The sequence below is a fragment of the Pan paniscus genome, chromosome 17, assembly GCF_029289425.2.
Source record: "Pan paniscus chromosome 17, NHGRI_mPanPan1-v2.0_pri, whole genome shotgun sequence".
NCBI lineage: Eukaryota > Metazoa > Chordata > Mammalia > Primates > Hominidae > Pan > Pan paniscus.
The window spans coordinates 76,581,822-76,596,386 of record NC_073266.2 but is presented as its reverse complement, the minus strand read 5'-3'; the positions used below and the strand labels follow the sequence as shown (position 1 = coordinate 76,596,386).

The window sequence follows — 14,565 nt, the reverse complement described above, 5'->3', positions numbered from 1 at the left end:
GGACATGTGCCAGGATGACTGGCCCCTTGTTGGCCACTGCTATGCTCCCCTCCCTCTGCTGTTCACAGCAGCTGCCCTCTGCATAGCCTGGTAGGGTTACACCCACTGCATGGCAAGAAGCCATCCCCCACTCACACAGCCCACCTTCCTACAGCATCACCAGTACTCCAGAGAAAACACCAGAATCAGGTTGGCCCTTGGAAAGTTCACCACAGTGCTTGAAGAAATGAGACTCCAGGTTTGCACCCTTCTGCCTTTTCAAAGCCAGCAACTTGAGACTCACCGCATTCTTGACCGACACAAAGTTATTTAGCAACAGCAGATTCGTCCACCATGCTTGCCGGCAGTTATCCCAGTGGAATTTGGGCATTTCCCAGACAGGTCCCCAGGGAACAAGAGAGAACAGTCCAACCAACAAGCACACTGAATACAGGTGAAGAGGCTGCAACCTGGCAGGAGAGAACCAAGAGAAAGAAGGTGACTTTCCACTGGGGTCCCTCCAGTCCCCTCAGTGGGCATGTGATGAGTGGGGCATAAGGTGCTCTAAAACAGATTGTTTGTACCGTGGGCAGCTGCCACCCAGCCACACCTCAAACGTTCAAGCATCCACGAGTTCCAGATCACTTACTGAGCACCTATCATGTACTGGCTCAGGTGCTACTGCTGCAAAAATACTGCTATTTATTTCTCTTTTTTTAAGAGACAGGGTCTCACTCACTACGGCCCTGACTTCCACCTCCTGGGCTCAAGCGATCCTCTCACCTCAACCTCCCAATTAGCTAGAACTGCAGGCGCATGCCACCATGTTCCACTAAAAATACTGTTATTTATTGAGCAAGTCATATAGGCCAACCACTGTGGGAGGAGCCTGCTAGAGATTTCTAAACCTCAAAACAATCCTGCAAGGTAGCTATGAGCTCCATTTTATGAAGAAATTAGAGCTAAGAGAAGATAGGGTGACTTGCCCAAGGTCACCAACCACATAGCAGTACCAAGATCTGACACTGGTTCATGTTCTTTCCACATAGCCTCACAAGATGAAAAACTCTTTCTTCCTTCCCTCCCTCCCTTGCTTCATTTCTCCCTTCCTTCACGCCCTACCTCCTCCAAGCAAGATCTGAAGCAGCTACAAAGGGGAAGAATCAGGAATAAGGTGTCTAGACCAGCGCTGTTCAACAGAAACAGGATGCAAGCACAGCTGCCCCCAGTTTTACACTTTCCAGCAGCCACAATTTAAAAGGTAAAAAGAAATAGGTACAACTCATTTTAATATTATTTATGTAGACCAATATATCCAAAATATTATCATTACAAACACGTACCCAATATGAAACATTGTTAATAAGCTATTTGACATTCTTTTCCCTTTTACTGAGTCTTCAGAGCCCAATGTGGGCTTTGCACACATAGCACATCTCACTTAGCCACTTACCTGGTGGCTATTTGCTGGACAGTGTGGGTTTAGAGTTTAGAAATGAGATTGCAGCCTGGAGGCGCATACAATACTGGCATGGATTCTGCATGGGCTGGGGTCAGAGCCCTCTTCTAAAAGAATATAGCTAAAAATCCAGGGTAGTTTTGGCTCAACTAGGGCAGAACAATGGCCCAGCAGTACCTCCAGACACCTAGGTGAGAGGGTGGGGGCTGGGGTGGTGCTCACAGATGGGAACTGGCAGGACTTGGAGCGTCTGCACTTAGAGGTACATCCCCAGCAGAGAGGGGCTCAGCACCAAGCCTCTGGTCTGCACCCGGGGACGGAGACCATTGATTCCCCTGTTCTCCCCACAATGAGAACGTCCTACATGGAGAGTGTCCGGTGGGTGGGAGGGCGGTAGGCATTCTAGGAGAGGGAGTGGAATTGTTGATCAATGTCATACAGAAAAGGCAGGCAACTCTGTCAAGACACAGCTTCCCAGATCAGCTCGCCTGCAGGTTTGCTCAGGCAACAGCCTCCCTGGGTCCTAGGCCCTGGGTCCTGCCATGTTTGCCATCTGACCATGCTGCCCTGCAGCTGCCCCTACACGCCTCCGGCCCCGCCTTTTTGATCATCCTTCCCACCATCTGTCACCTCCCCTCCCCGGGGAAAGTAGCCAGCGCTGTTCCCTTCGGAAGGAGAGCAGAAGGGAGCATTCCCCTGCCCCCCACTCCAGGCAGCATCCCTCACCTCTGCCAAATCCCCCCTCCCCAGGGTGCTTGTTAAAATGCAGACTTGGAGTCTGCAGGCTGTTGGGTGGGCCACGCCTTGAGTAGCAAGCTCATCTAAACTTTTCACACTGAGAAAATCATGTAATGTCTCCTCTTTCCTCTCCTCTAAAAGGGAAATGAGGGTTTCTGCTTTCTAAGATTTTTTGAAAATCTAACAAGAAAACAGTTTGAAATATCTAAACCACCCTAAAATATACACGTGCTACATTTTTGTCCAAGTTTCCAAGAGAATAAAAGTCAAAGTGGGTTTTCAAAGATTAAAATGTGGGATACTGGCCAGTGTAGTGGAGGGGTGAGAAGCAGGGATTCTCATACCTGGTGGGTGGGAAGGTAAATTGGAAAATGCACATTAAAATGTTAAATGCCCAAAACCCCCCATTCCACTTGTAGGAATTTAGCCCACAAACATGTCTATACAAGTGCACAAAAATATATAGAGATTGTCCCATTGTCTAAGACAGCAAAGAATTTGGACATTAGCTCCATGCCCACTAATGGGGACAAGTTAAATACATAATGGTACCCCACTCTGCCATACTGATAACCTTTAACATCAGGGATGTGGGTCCTTGTGTGCTTATAGAGAAATAGGCCAATTCTGTATTATAAATGAAAACACCACGTACAAACAGTGAAGTATATACTGCAATCCTATGTGTGCAGAAGAACAGTGCTTATAAATACATGGAAAGATTCTGCAAGAATTCCTAAGAAACTGTTAAATACAGGTGTCCTGGGGGGAGTGAGACTAGAAGGGGGACCCTTTATTTTAGTTATAAGCTTCTGTTATAGTTAGACATTTTTATCACAAGGTATAAAAAAAAAAACCCCTAATTTTTAAAATGTAGCTGTTAGTTGACATAACCAGGCAGTTCTACAGTTCTAGAGCTTTACTCTCTTCCTTTCCTGTTAGATAATCTCTGTCCTGACTTACCCCTAGAAGTTGGGTTTGGGGATTTTCTTATAACTTGCAATAGCTCCCAAATGGTCTCCCCCTACCTGGACCTTGCAGCCATTCTCTGCCCTGCAGCCAGAGTGAGTCTTGCAAGATGTAAATCTGCCCATGCCACTCCCTTGCTGGGACCCTTCAGAGGTTTATGTCTCAGAACAACAGGGAGAGTCCTTAGGGCAGCCTCCGCCCATCTCTGACCTCATTCCTCCCACTGTCCACGTGGCTCACTTCACTCCACAGAGCACCTTTGGGCTCTTTGAGGCTCTTCAGACACTGCGACGCCCCTCCTTCCCCAGGACCTTTGTGATTCGTTTCTCCCGGAATGGACCATTCTTCCCCCACAGGATTTTCTTTGCTTAGAACATTCCTTTGCTTTCTTCTGGGCACTGGCCAAAAGTCACCTCCCCTGACTGCCCTTCCAGAGAAAGTCTCCAGCTTGCTTTCTTCTTTTATTTATTTATTTATTTGAGGCAAAGTCTCGTTCTGTCGCCCAGGCTGGAAGGCAGTGGTGCGATCACGGCTCACTGAAGCATCCGCCTCCTGGGCTCAAGCAATCCTCCCACCTCAGCCTCCCAAGGAGCTGGGACCACGGGCACGTGCCACCACACCAGGCTAATTTTTTGTATGTTTTGTAGAAATGAGGTCTCACTATGTTGGCCAGGCTGGTCTCAAACTCCTGGGCTCAGGGGATCGTCCCACCTTTGCCTCCCAAAGTGCTGGGATTGTAAGGCGTGAGCCACTGCACCCAGCCTCTTCTCCAAATGATCACTTTGTGGCACCCATCCTCCCTGGCCTAGCATACATTTATTTGCATGCTGCAACTTCAAATTGCATATTCATTTATTTATCGTCTGCCTGTATTCACTGGAATGTAACCTGAGGGCTGGAAGGCACATTTGCATGGCTTATTAAAACTCTGTTCTCAGGGCTTAGGGCAGCGCCTAGCACAAAATGGGCCTCAGAATGAGTGAATGAACAGATGGTCTGACCCCCGTCCTCCTGGAGATAAGCAGACAAGTGATAAGTGCTAACCAGGTAGCATCAGTGAGTTATACCAGCACACATGAGAACCTCAAAATGGCCAGGATCATGACTCTTTTTTCACTGGGGTTACCTTAATGAGGGTGAGTTCAAGTTGTGGGTTTGTGACAGTTCCCTCCATTTTCAACAAAATTTTTTCCCAGGTTGGACTGATTGTCTCCCTAGCTCCCACTCTGACCTGCCTCCCTTGCAGAGTTCCCCAGCTCAAGAATGCCAGCACCACCTGCCATGTTGCTCAAGCCAGAAAATTCCTGAGTCCTTGATTTCTCCTCTCTCCATTCCCACTGCCAACTGCCAGTGCAAACCCTGCTCTCCTGCCCAGATACTGCAGTAATTTACTCACTGGGGTCCTTGTCTTACAAGGTCTCACTACCACCCAACTCTCACCCCGTGCTCCTCCTGCCCCTACCACTGCTCTATCCACCTGGAAAAAACCCCTCTCTCCTCAATCCCCAGCTCCAGACTTTTACTCTGAAGTAGGTTTCCCAAGGCTGGATGCAGTGGCTCACACTTGTATTCCTAGCATTTTGGGAGGCCAAAGCGGACAGATTATCTGAGGTCAGGAGTTCGAGACCAGCCTGGCCAACACAAAAAACCCTGTCTCTACTAAAAATACAAAAATGAGCCAGGCATGGTGGTGGGTACCTGTAATCCCAGCTACTCAGAAGGATGAGGCAGGAGAATCACTTGAACTCGGGAGGAAGAGATTGCAATGAGCCAAGATCGTGCCACTGCACTCCAGCCCGGGCGATAGAGCAAGACTCCATCTCAAAAAATAAATAAATAGGCCAGGTGTGGTGGCTCATGCCTGTAATCCCAGCACTTTGGGAGGCCAAGGCGGGCGGATCACCTGAGGTCAGGAGTTCAAGACCAGACTGATCAATATGATGAAACCCCGTCTCTACTAAAAATACAAAAATTAGGGGGTCATGGTCATGCATGCCTGTAATCCCAGCTACTCGGGAGGCTGAGACAGGAGAATTGCTTGAACCCGGGAGGCGGAGATTGCAGTGAGCCGAGATCGCGCCGCCATTGCACTCCAGCCTGGGCAACAAAAGCGAAACTCCATCTCAAAAAATAAATTAAATAAATAAATAAAATTAAATTAAATTAAAAAGTTGGTTTCCCAAGCAGAACCCACCATGCCATTAGATCCCCTGCCCCAACCCCCACCTAACCCCTCTGAGCATTTATCACCATGACCCCTCAGCCTGTATGCCAGCCTCTCACCTCCAGAAAACCTCAGGGCAGGACAGGCTGCTTACTCCAGTGCCACACACCCAAAATATATTGAAATCATAAGCCTTCTGCCCTTCCCTGGAGGAGGGTTAGATTTTATAAAGCTTGGAAGGAACCACAAAGACTGTGGTGAAAAGAAACCAACAAAGGTCTATTCCTTAGCTTCTCCCCATTCTTCACCTATTTGATGGAAAGCTTAAAAGGTATAAATAACCACCACGCTAATAATGATAGCTCCTACGTATTGAGGGCTTACTATGTATAAAGCACCCTTCCAAGTTCTTTACATACATTATCTCATTGAATCCTCACAAGAGTCCTGTGATGTGTCACTATTCTTCCCATTTTAGAGATGAGCAAACGCAAGCACAGAAAGACTGAGAGAGACACTTAACTCAAGGTCACACCGCTGCTATATGATTGAGCCAGAATACACGCTCAGCAGTCCAACTACAGAGTCTGCACTTGCCCACTGCGTTTCACTAGCCCCAAAGATTATGACAACACTCCTCTTCCTATTTTGTGACAGTGTGGTATAACAAGATGAACGTGAACCAGGAGTCAGGAGTGCTGGCTTCCAGCTCAGCAAATAACCACGACGTAGAAAATATATCAATGGCAAGGTTGGATGACATGAGCTGAAGTTTCCTTTTCTCCCTTAACTTTGTTGTTTTTTTTGTTTGTTTGTTTTGAGACAGGGTCTCACTCTGTTGCCCACGCTGGAGTGCAGTGGCAGGATCTTGGCTCACTGCAACCTCCACCTCCGGGGTTCAAGTGATTCTCCCACCTCAACCTCCCGAGTAGCTGGGATTACAGTCGTGTGCCACCACGCTCAGCTAATTATTTGTATTTTTGGTAGAGAAAGGGTTTCACCATGTTAGCCAGGCTGGTCTCAAACTCCTGACCTCAAGTGATATGCCCCCCTCAGCCTCCCAAGGGCCTCCCCAAAACACCTGAGATTACAGGCATGAGCCACTGTGCCCAGCCCTTCCTCCCTTAACTTTGGTTGTCTCATTCTGTCACTGCCACTCTGTTACCACCGATTCCGTATTCTGCATCAACACATTGGAATCATCAACAGTGTTGGAATCCCTTCTGCATCAACCAACCACACATTCCTAAAGGAGACCGTCAGCTGGGCACGGTGGCTCACGCCTGCAATCCCAGCACTTTGGGAGGCCGAGACAGGCAGATCACGAGGTCAGGAGTTCAAGACCAGCCTGGCCAACATAGTGAAACCCCGTCTCTACTAAAAATACAAAAAAAAATAAAATAAAATATTAGCCAGTCATGGTGGCGGGCGCCTGTAGTCCCACCTACTCAGGAGGCTGAGGCAGGAGAATTGCTTGAACCCAGCAGGCAGAGGTTGAAGTGAGCAGAGATAGCGCCACTGCACTCCAGCCTGGGTGACAGTGCGAGACTCTGTCTCAAAAACAAAACAAAACAAAAAAAAGGAGATCGTCATTCTTCCTGCCTCCCTCCCAGCAGAATGGCCATGGCCCAGAGCTTCGACCAAGTTCCTTTCCTGGTCACGTACTGTTTTATTTTTATCATTACCATTAGCACTCTGATTTATAGGATCCAATTACTACTAATTTGCAGACAAACAAATTTTCCTGTTGAATACAGATTCCATGGAAATCTGACAGTGCATTTATTGAACTCTGCTGCCCATCAGCTGAGGACTAAGGATGTTTTTGCCAGTGGAACATACCAGTTTTCATGGTATTTGTCCCAGTAGAATTTGAACCATATTAAACCAGCTTAAATCAACTGTATTTAGGGAAGAAAACTATTTCTTTCAGTTTATTTTTCTTTGGAAATTCTTTTAAAAGAGGGTTAAAGACAGAAAACTAATAAATCGTTACATAGCAATGAGGAATTGAGAAATTAAGTAAATAAACCTACTGTCAGGCCTCTGAGCCCAAGCTAAGCCATCATATCCCCTGTGACCTGCACATATACATCCAGATGGCCTGAAGCAACTGAAGATCCACAAAAGAAGTGAAAATAGCCTTAACTGATGACATTCCACCATTGTGATTTGTTTCTGCCCCACCCTAACTGATCAATGTACTTTGTAATCTCCCCCACCCTTAAGAAGGTTCTTTGTAATTCTCCCCACCCTTGAGAATGTACTTTGTGAGATCCACCCACTGCCCGCAAAACATTGCTCCTAACTCCACCGCCTATCCCAAAACCTATAAGAACTAATGAAAAGCCCACCACCCTCTGCTGACTCTCTTTTCGGACTCAGCCCACCTGCACCCAGGTGAAATAAACAGCCTTGTTGCTCGCACAAAGCCTGTTTGGTGGTCTCTTCACATGGACACACGTGACACCTACCTTACCAGGTGACTGAGAAAGTATCTGAGTATGCCTTTGGGGGTTATTCCTTTGTCTGAATTCTGATGCATCTTTAAAAACGACCTTGCACTTAACCAACCACTAAAAGAAAAAGAAGAATTGTCACAGGAATTACTTATCAATAATACAGTTCATTGATTGATTCATTTGGTTGTCCCAATCTGGATAGAATAAATTATGATGCATTAACAAAGCACCTCCAAGTCTTAAAACAATTTTTTTTTAAGACGGTATCTAGTTCTGTCACCAAGGCTGGAGTGCAGTGGCGCAATCTCGGCTCACTGCAACCTCCACCTCTCGGGTTCAAGCGATTCTCCTGCCTCAGCCTCCCAAGCAGCTGGGATTACAGGCACCTACCACCACACCTAGCTAATTTTTGTATTTTTAGTAGAGACAGAGTTTCACCATGTTGGCCAGGCTGGTCTCGAACTCCTGACCTCATGATCCACCCGCCTCGGCCTCCCAAAGTGCTGGGATTACAAGCGTGAGCCACGGTGCCCAGCCAAAAACAATTGTTTTGTTCTTACTCATGCTGCATGCCCAGGTTGACAGAGCAGCTACCATCTGAAACCTCACTAGTGACCATGGAAGATGACAACAGCATTCTGGAGGGCCACAAAATAGCAATGAAGCCCTCTAATCTAAAAGTGTCACGTTTTAAGCTCTTAGCATAAGAGTCTAAAGCACTTAGCTCAATGGCAATACCAGGTACCACTTGGTCAGAACTAATGATGTGACCCACCCGATCACAATGGGGCCAGGAAGTGGAATGTTGCCAAGTGCCCAAAAGGGAGGAACACAGAAAGATTTGTTGAACAATATTAATGACTACCATTTGGTCTTTTGAAATAATAACACCAAGACTTTCCATTTGTGTAGGAGCACATCACTTTCAAAGTACTTTCGCTAATGAGATTGCTTTTCCTTCTCCAGTCGTACAAAACTACTTTGCAAAAAATGTTTGTTGGCCAGACCCAGTGATTCACACCTGTAATCCCAGTGCTTTGGGAGATGGGTGGATCACCTGAATTCAGGAGTTCAAGACCAGCCTGGCCAACGTGGCAAAACACCACCTCTACTAAAAATACAAAAATTTGCTGAGTGTGGTGGCATGTGCCTGCAGTCCCAGCTACTCAGGAGGCTGAGGCAGGAGAATCGTTTGAACCTGAGAGGTGGAGGTTGCAGTGAGCTGAGATGGCACCACTGTACTCCAGCCTGGATGACAGAGCGAGACTCCATCCCAAAAAAATAAATAAATAGTTGTTTGTTGAGTGAATGATTGAATAGATGAATAATAGATGAAGAAACAGCTCTATTAGGTAAAAAGGAAGACACTTTCATTCTGGCTTCTCTGATGGGAAAAGTGAGACCTAGAGATTATTAAGAGGGTTGCCCAAGATCACAGAATTCTTAACCAACATACCCTGATGACAAATTCATTACCCAGAATGTGCAGCTAAAGAAACAAAAGTTATGCCTTTTAATTGCTACTGGATGGTAAGCAAGTATGTGAGTTTCTCAAACTTTTGACATTTATACCAGTGATCCTTGTGGGTGTTTCCCTAAAGAGCTAATGTATTTCCTATTGCAAAACAAAGCTGTGTGTTGGGTGGGACTTGGAAGGGATCAGGGAGGGTTGGAGAATGTCTCCATTCTCTGCCTGCCAGATTTTCCTTTGAAAAGCAGCAAGTTGGACTCATTAAATAGGAACAAAATTTATAGAGACATCTAAAAGACAGTGCTAAGAGGAGGAAGCAGGGCAGCCAATTCTGATTCCGGCCTCCTCTTAATTTCAGGAAAGGATAAATCAGGGCAATTCTTTCTTTTCAGAGTGACTGGCTCCCCCTCTGCCAACACGGTTGCTAAGCAAAGCCTGGGCCTCGCTGTGTGTGTGGGCATGCACCTCCCGGCCTGCAAGTTCATCAAGAGAGGGCAACGAGAAAGACTGGCAGGAAAACAGGCTCTGAGCAAGATAGCTAGCTCCAAGGGGCTAAGACCCAAAGACCTGAACACACTGCAACAGAGCAAAGCATGCACTAGTGTTGGATGAAGTCAGCCCGAGAGGTGAGAGAGGATTACAAAACAGTCGCCAACTAATTATTCTTCAAGATAATCAGAAGGCTTTGCTTTTACTATGTAAATATCAATGACATAGTGAGTAAGACATGGTTTCCTTGTGAAACAAGCTATACTTAAGCTCTAATTCTAACCTTACTAACTGTGTAGACTTGGACAAATTACCTCATTACTGAACATCAAGAAGTTTCTCATCTGTAAAAATGGGGATGATATAGGTACCAGTTTTATAGGTTTATTGTGAGACTTGCATGGGATAAAATATTTCAAGCTCTTAGCATAATGGCAATACTAGGTGTCACTATTAATAATGGTTCCATTGTTCAAAAGAAAATTTTAAATAAAAGAAAATGTGAACCTTTGAAAGTAATACAATAAAAACTGAAGGAAAAAAAGACAGTCACGGAGACTGATGGTGAGAAATGGAAGCAAATAGGGATAAAGAGAAAAGAAATGTACTTCTCTGTCTCTAGGCTGCTGTCAGAATCTGCCTGGCTTCCGCCACCTCTGTTGGCCTCAGCTTTTCCTGCCTGGGCTCACACAGAGCTTCTCAGGCTTCAGCAGGCACAACCTGGAGAGCTTGTGACAGTCCAGATTGCTGGACCCATGCCCCCAGAAGGTCTGATTCAGTGGGTCTGGGGTGGCGCCCAAGAATTTGCACTTCTACCAATTCCAGGTGATGCTGGTGAAACTGCACCGGGACGGCTCTCTGAGGACCACTGACATAAGGCACGGCCCTCCCTGACCCCAGACCAACCCAGGTGGGAGATAAATCATCTACATATTTGTAGTTTTCTGGGCTGTTTTTGTATTTCAATAGCCTTGGCCTGTGCTTTAGATATCTCAGGACTGACCTTGTGGCTTCTCTGGTGTCTGCGATTCCCACTGATGGCCCAGAGATGACCAGTGGCCTTTCGTGCCCTCCATCTTTCCATCCTAGTGACAGGTTTCCTAGTCCCCAGATTGAGTTTGGCTTCAGTGCCTGTCATCCTGATCTGTCCTCGCCAGTGTCCCTCCCAGGTCTTGGACCCTGCCAGTCAGTCCCACCCCAGCATACAGACGTCTTTGCCTGGCTTGTAGGGAACAGAGTTCTGGTCTTTGCCTGCTGCCCCGTGGCAGACCCTCCCCGTCCTCCAGGGGCCCACTCCCGGTCTTCTGCAGCTGGGCTTCCCCTGCCTGGTGAGACCCAGTGCCGCTGTCTTGGAAAGTCTGGAGCCCAGGGATCCCTGTATCACTGCTGGGTTTGCTGCATACTGTGGACCCTGAGCCTGGCCTGTCTGGGCTACTTGCCACCTCCTAGCATGATCCTTAATGGACAGGTCTGAGCTCGTTCTTCATCCCTCTTCCTCAGCATTACCACAAGAAACTATCACACTAGATTCTGGAAATAAGACAAGAAATCATTCATTTCAACAATGACTTATTGAACAATACTCTGTGGCTAGCACTGCTTCAGTGACCTGGTGACACAGCAGCGCACAAAACAGAAAAACAAACTTTCTGCCTTACATTCCACTGGAGAGACACAGACAATTAATCAATCAATCAAAAATGGCAGCTATAGTATGTTGGATCAAGAGAAAAAATGAAGTCAAGAAGGCTAGGTAGTTGCACTTCAAACAGAGGGGACGAGGAAGGCTTTGCTGTGTAAAAACTTGAAGGAGAAGAGGAATCAAGCCACCAGGCTGTTAGGGAGGTAAGTGTCACAGAAAGTGGCTGGGATTAGTAATCCCTTACTGTTGTTCTGTGCAGCATGGGAGCTAGTTCTCCCCTAACTGGGTGGATCACACACATTTGAATTTAATGACTTTTTTTTTTTTCAAGACAGAGTCTCACTGTTGCCCAGGCTTGAGTGCAGTGGCACGATCTCGGCTCACTGTAACCTCTGTCTCCCAGGTTCAAGCGATTCTCCTGCCTCAGCCTCCAAGTAGCTGGGACTACCACGCCCACCTAATTTCTGTATTTTTTGCAGAGACAGGGTTTTGTCATGTTGGCCAGGCTGATCTTGAACTCCTGGCCTCAAGCGATTAGCCTGCCTTGACCTCCCAAAGTGCTGGGATTACAGGTGTGAGCCACCACGCCCGGCCTTAATGGCCTTTTTAAAAAAACAGGGGCACTTATGAATACATTGCTCTGTGGCTATTGTAGTTTGACCTACAATAGCATCTCCAGCAGCCATCAGTTTGTCCCTTTCTCCTCAGTCATTCTCAACATACCATGGGTATGTCTTGAGTCCCTTCTCTTTTAACAACCTTCCTTTGTGCCCCGTACAGAGTCCAGCTCCACTCCATTTCTTTTCTCCCTTAAACAGCAAAACATCTTGAAAGAGTTGTCCAAAGTCATTGTGTCTGCATCCTCCCATCCTCACCCCACTCCACCAGACTTCCACGTCCACCATGCCACTGACTCTGCTCCTGACAATGTCACCAAAAGGCCTCTGGTTGCCAAAGCCAAAAATTGTTTCTTTACACAATCAACTCCCGGAGCGTTGGGCCCCGCTGACCACAGCATTCCTCCTTGAGGCGCTTTCTTCTCTTGGCTTCCTGGTCCCCACAGTGTCTGACTTGTGCCCCATTTCACTGGTCACTCATTCTCAGACTCCTTTGTGGGTTCTTCTCAGCTTCTAAAGGTTGGAACACCAGAGGTCCTGGCCTTCAGTCCCCATCAGTCATTCCATTCTCCTCTTAATGTGATCAGACTCAATACTGTGGCTTTAAATGCCTCCTATATCCCAAGGACTCCAAAATTTACGTCTCCAGCCTTGATGTTTCCACTGATCTCCCAACTTACAAATGTCAGCTACCATATCATGAGTTATGATATGACTTACGAATGTCAGCTACCATATCACGAGTTATGATATGACTTACGAATGTCAGCTACCATATCACAAGTTATGATATGACTTATGAATGTCAGCTACCATATCACAAGTTATGATATGACTTATAAATGTCAGCTACCATATCACAAGTTATGATATGACTTATGAATGTCAGCTACCATATCACAAGTTATGATATGACTTATGAATGTCAGCTACCATATCACAAGTTATGACATGACTTATGAATGTCAGCTACCATATCACGAGTTATGACATGACTTGTGAATGTCAGCTATCATATCATGAGTTATGATATGACTTACAAATGTCAGCTACCATATCACGAGTTATGACATGACTTACGAACGTCAGCTATCATATCACGAGTTATGATATGCCTTACAAATGTCAGCTACCACATACGAGTTATGATATGACTCAAGAATGTCAGCTACCATATCACGAGTTATGATATGACTTATGAATGTCAGCTATCATATCACAAGTTATGATGTGACTTATGATAGGTCAGCTACTCACCTGACATTTCTACGTGGCTGTCTAAAAGGCCCCTTCATCTTAATTCATCCAAAACAGAAAGCTTGGTTTTCCCTCCAGACCCTGCTTCTCCTCCCACCTTTTCCATCTTAATGAATGCCATCACCATCGACTCAGACACTGAAACACAAATCTAGAAATCATCCTCAACTTGTCTCTTTTCTGACACTTCACATCTGATGCATCAACAAGCCTTAGCAATTCCACATCTTAAACACATCCTGAATGTGACCTTCTTTCTTGATTCCAGCCACCATCACCCCACCCTTACCATTTCTCATCTAAAATAGGGCAAAGGTCACCTAGTCGATCCTGCTTCCACTCTTGCCCTTCTTAGGTGCATTATTCACAAAGGAGCCAGAGTGATCATTTTTCAAATAAACCAGATCACATCACTGTCCAGATTAAAACAAGCTCTCTCACTCCTTCCCGTTCCACCAAGACTGAAGTCTAAACTCCTTAGTGTTGTTACAAGGTCCCCCATGGTCTAGCCTTGCCCTTCTCTTGTGTTTTCTGCCACACTTCCTCACCTTCACTAAGCTTCAACCTTCTTTCTTCTCCTTAATAAGGCTCCCCGGCTCTTGCCTGAGCACCTTTGCACTAACTGATCCTTTGCCTGAACTTTCTTGTCTCAGATTTTCCCATGGCCAGCTCCTTCTTGCCATTCCGGTCCCAGCTGAAATAGCACCTCATCCATCAGACAAGTCTTCTGAGACCTTTGGAACTAGATAAAAGTGGTTGTGCAGGCTGGGTGCCGTGGCTTACACCTGTAATCCCAGCACTTTGGGAGGCCAAGGTGGTCAGATCACCTGAGGTCAGGAGTTCGAGACCAGCCTGGCCAACATGGCGAAACCCCGTCTCTACTAAAAATATAAAAATTAGCCAGGCATGGTGGCAGGCGCCTGTAGTTCCAGCTACTCGGGAGGCTGAGACAGGAGAATCGCTTGAACCCAGGAGGCAGAGGTTGTGGTGAGCCAAAATTGCACCACTGCACTCCAGCCTGGACGACAGAGTGAGACTCTATCTCAAAAAAAAAAAAAAAAAAGTGGTTGTGCAATATTGTAAATGTATTAAATGCCCTGAATTTTACACTAAGTGGTTAATTTTATGTTATGTAAATTTTACTCCAATTTTTAAAAGCAAAAATGAGAATTTTCATGAGGATTAAATGAGATACTATTTCAAAGTGCTTACCACAGTGCCTGACATTTCTCAAACAATTAAGAAATTTTACCTGTTAATAGTTCATATAAATAAACATAACTTTATGAAACATCATGCCATTTTCTGAATTTTTCCC

General features: G+C 46.1%; 1 protein-coding gene across 1 annotated transcript in view; it reads right to left on the bottom strand.

Moving 5' to 3' along the window:
• The window catches only part of LOC100975961 (O-acyltransferase like protein), a 73,658-nt gene that overhangs the window by 18,414 nt on the left and 40,679 nt on the right, over window positions 1-14,565 (bottom strand). The window contains 2 exon segments of the mRNA XM_057300406.1: window positions 284-449; window positions 7,784-7,885. Coding sequence (XP_057156389.1) covers window positions 284-449; window positions 7,784-7,885 — 268 coding nt within the window.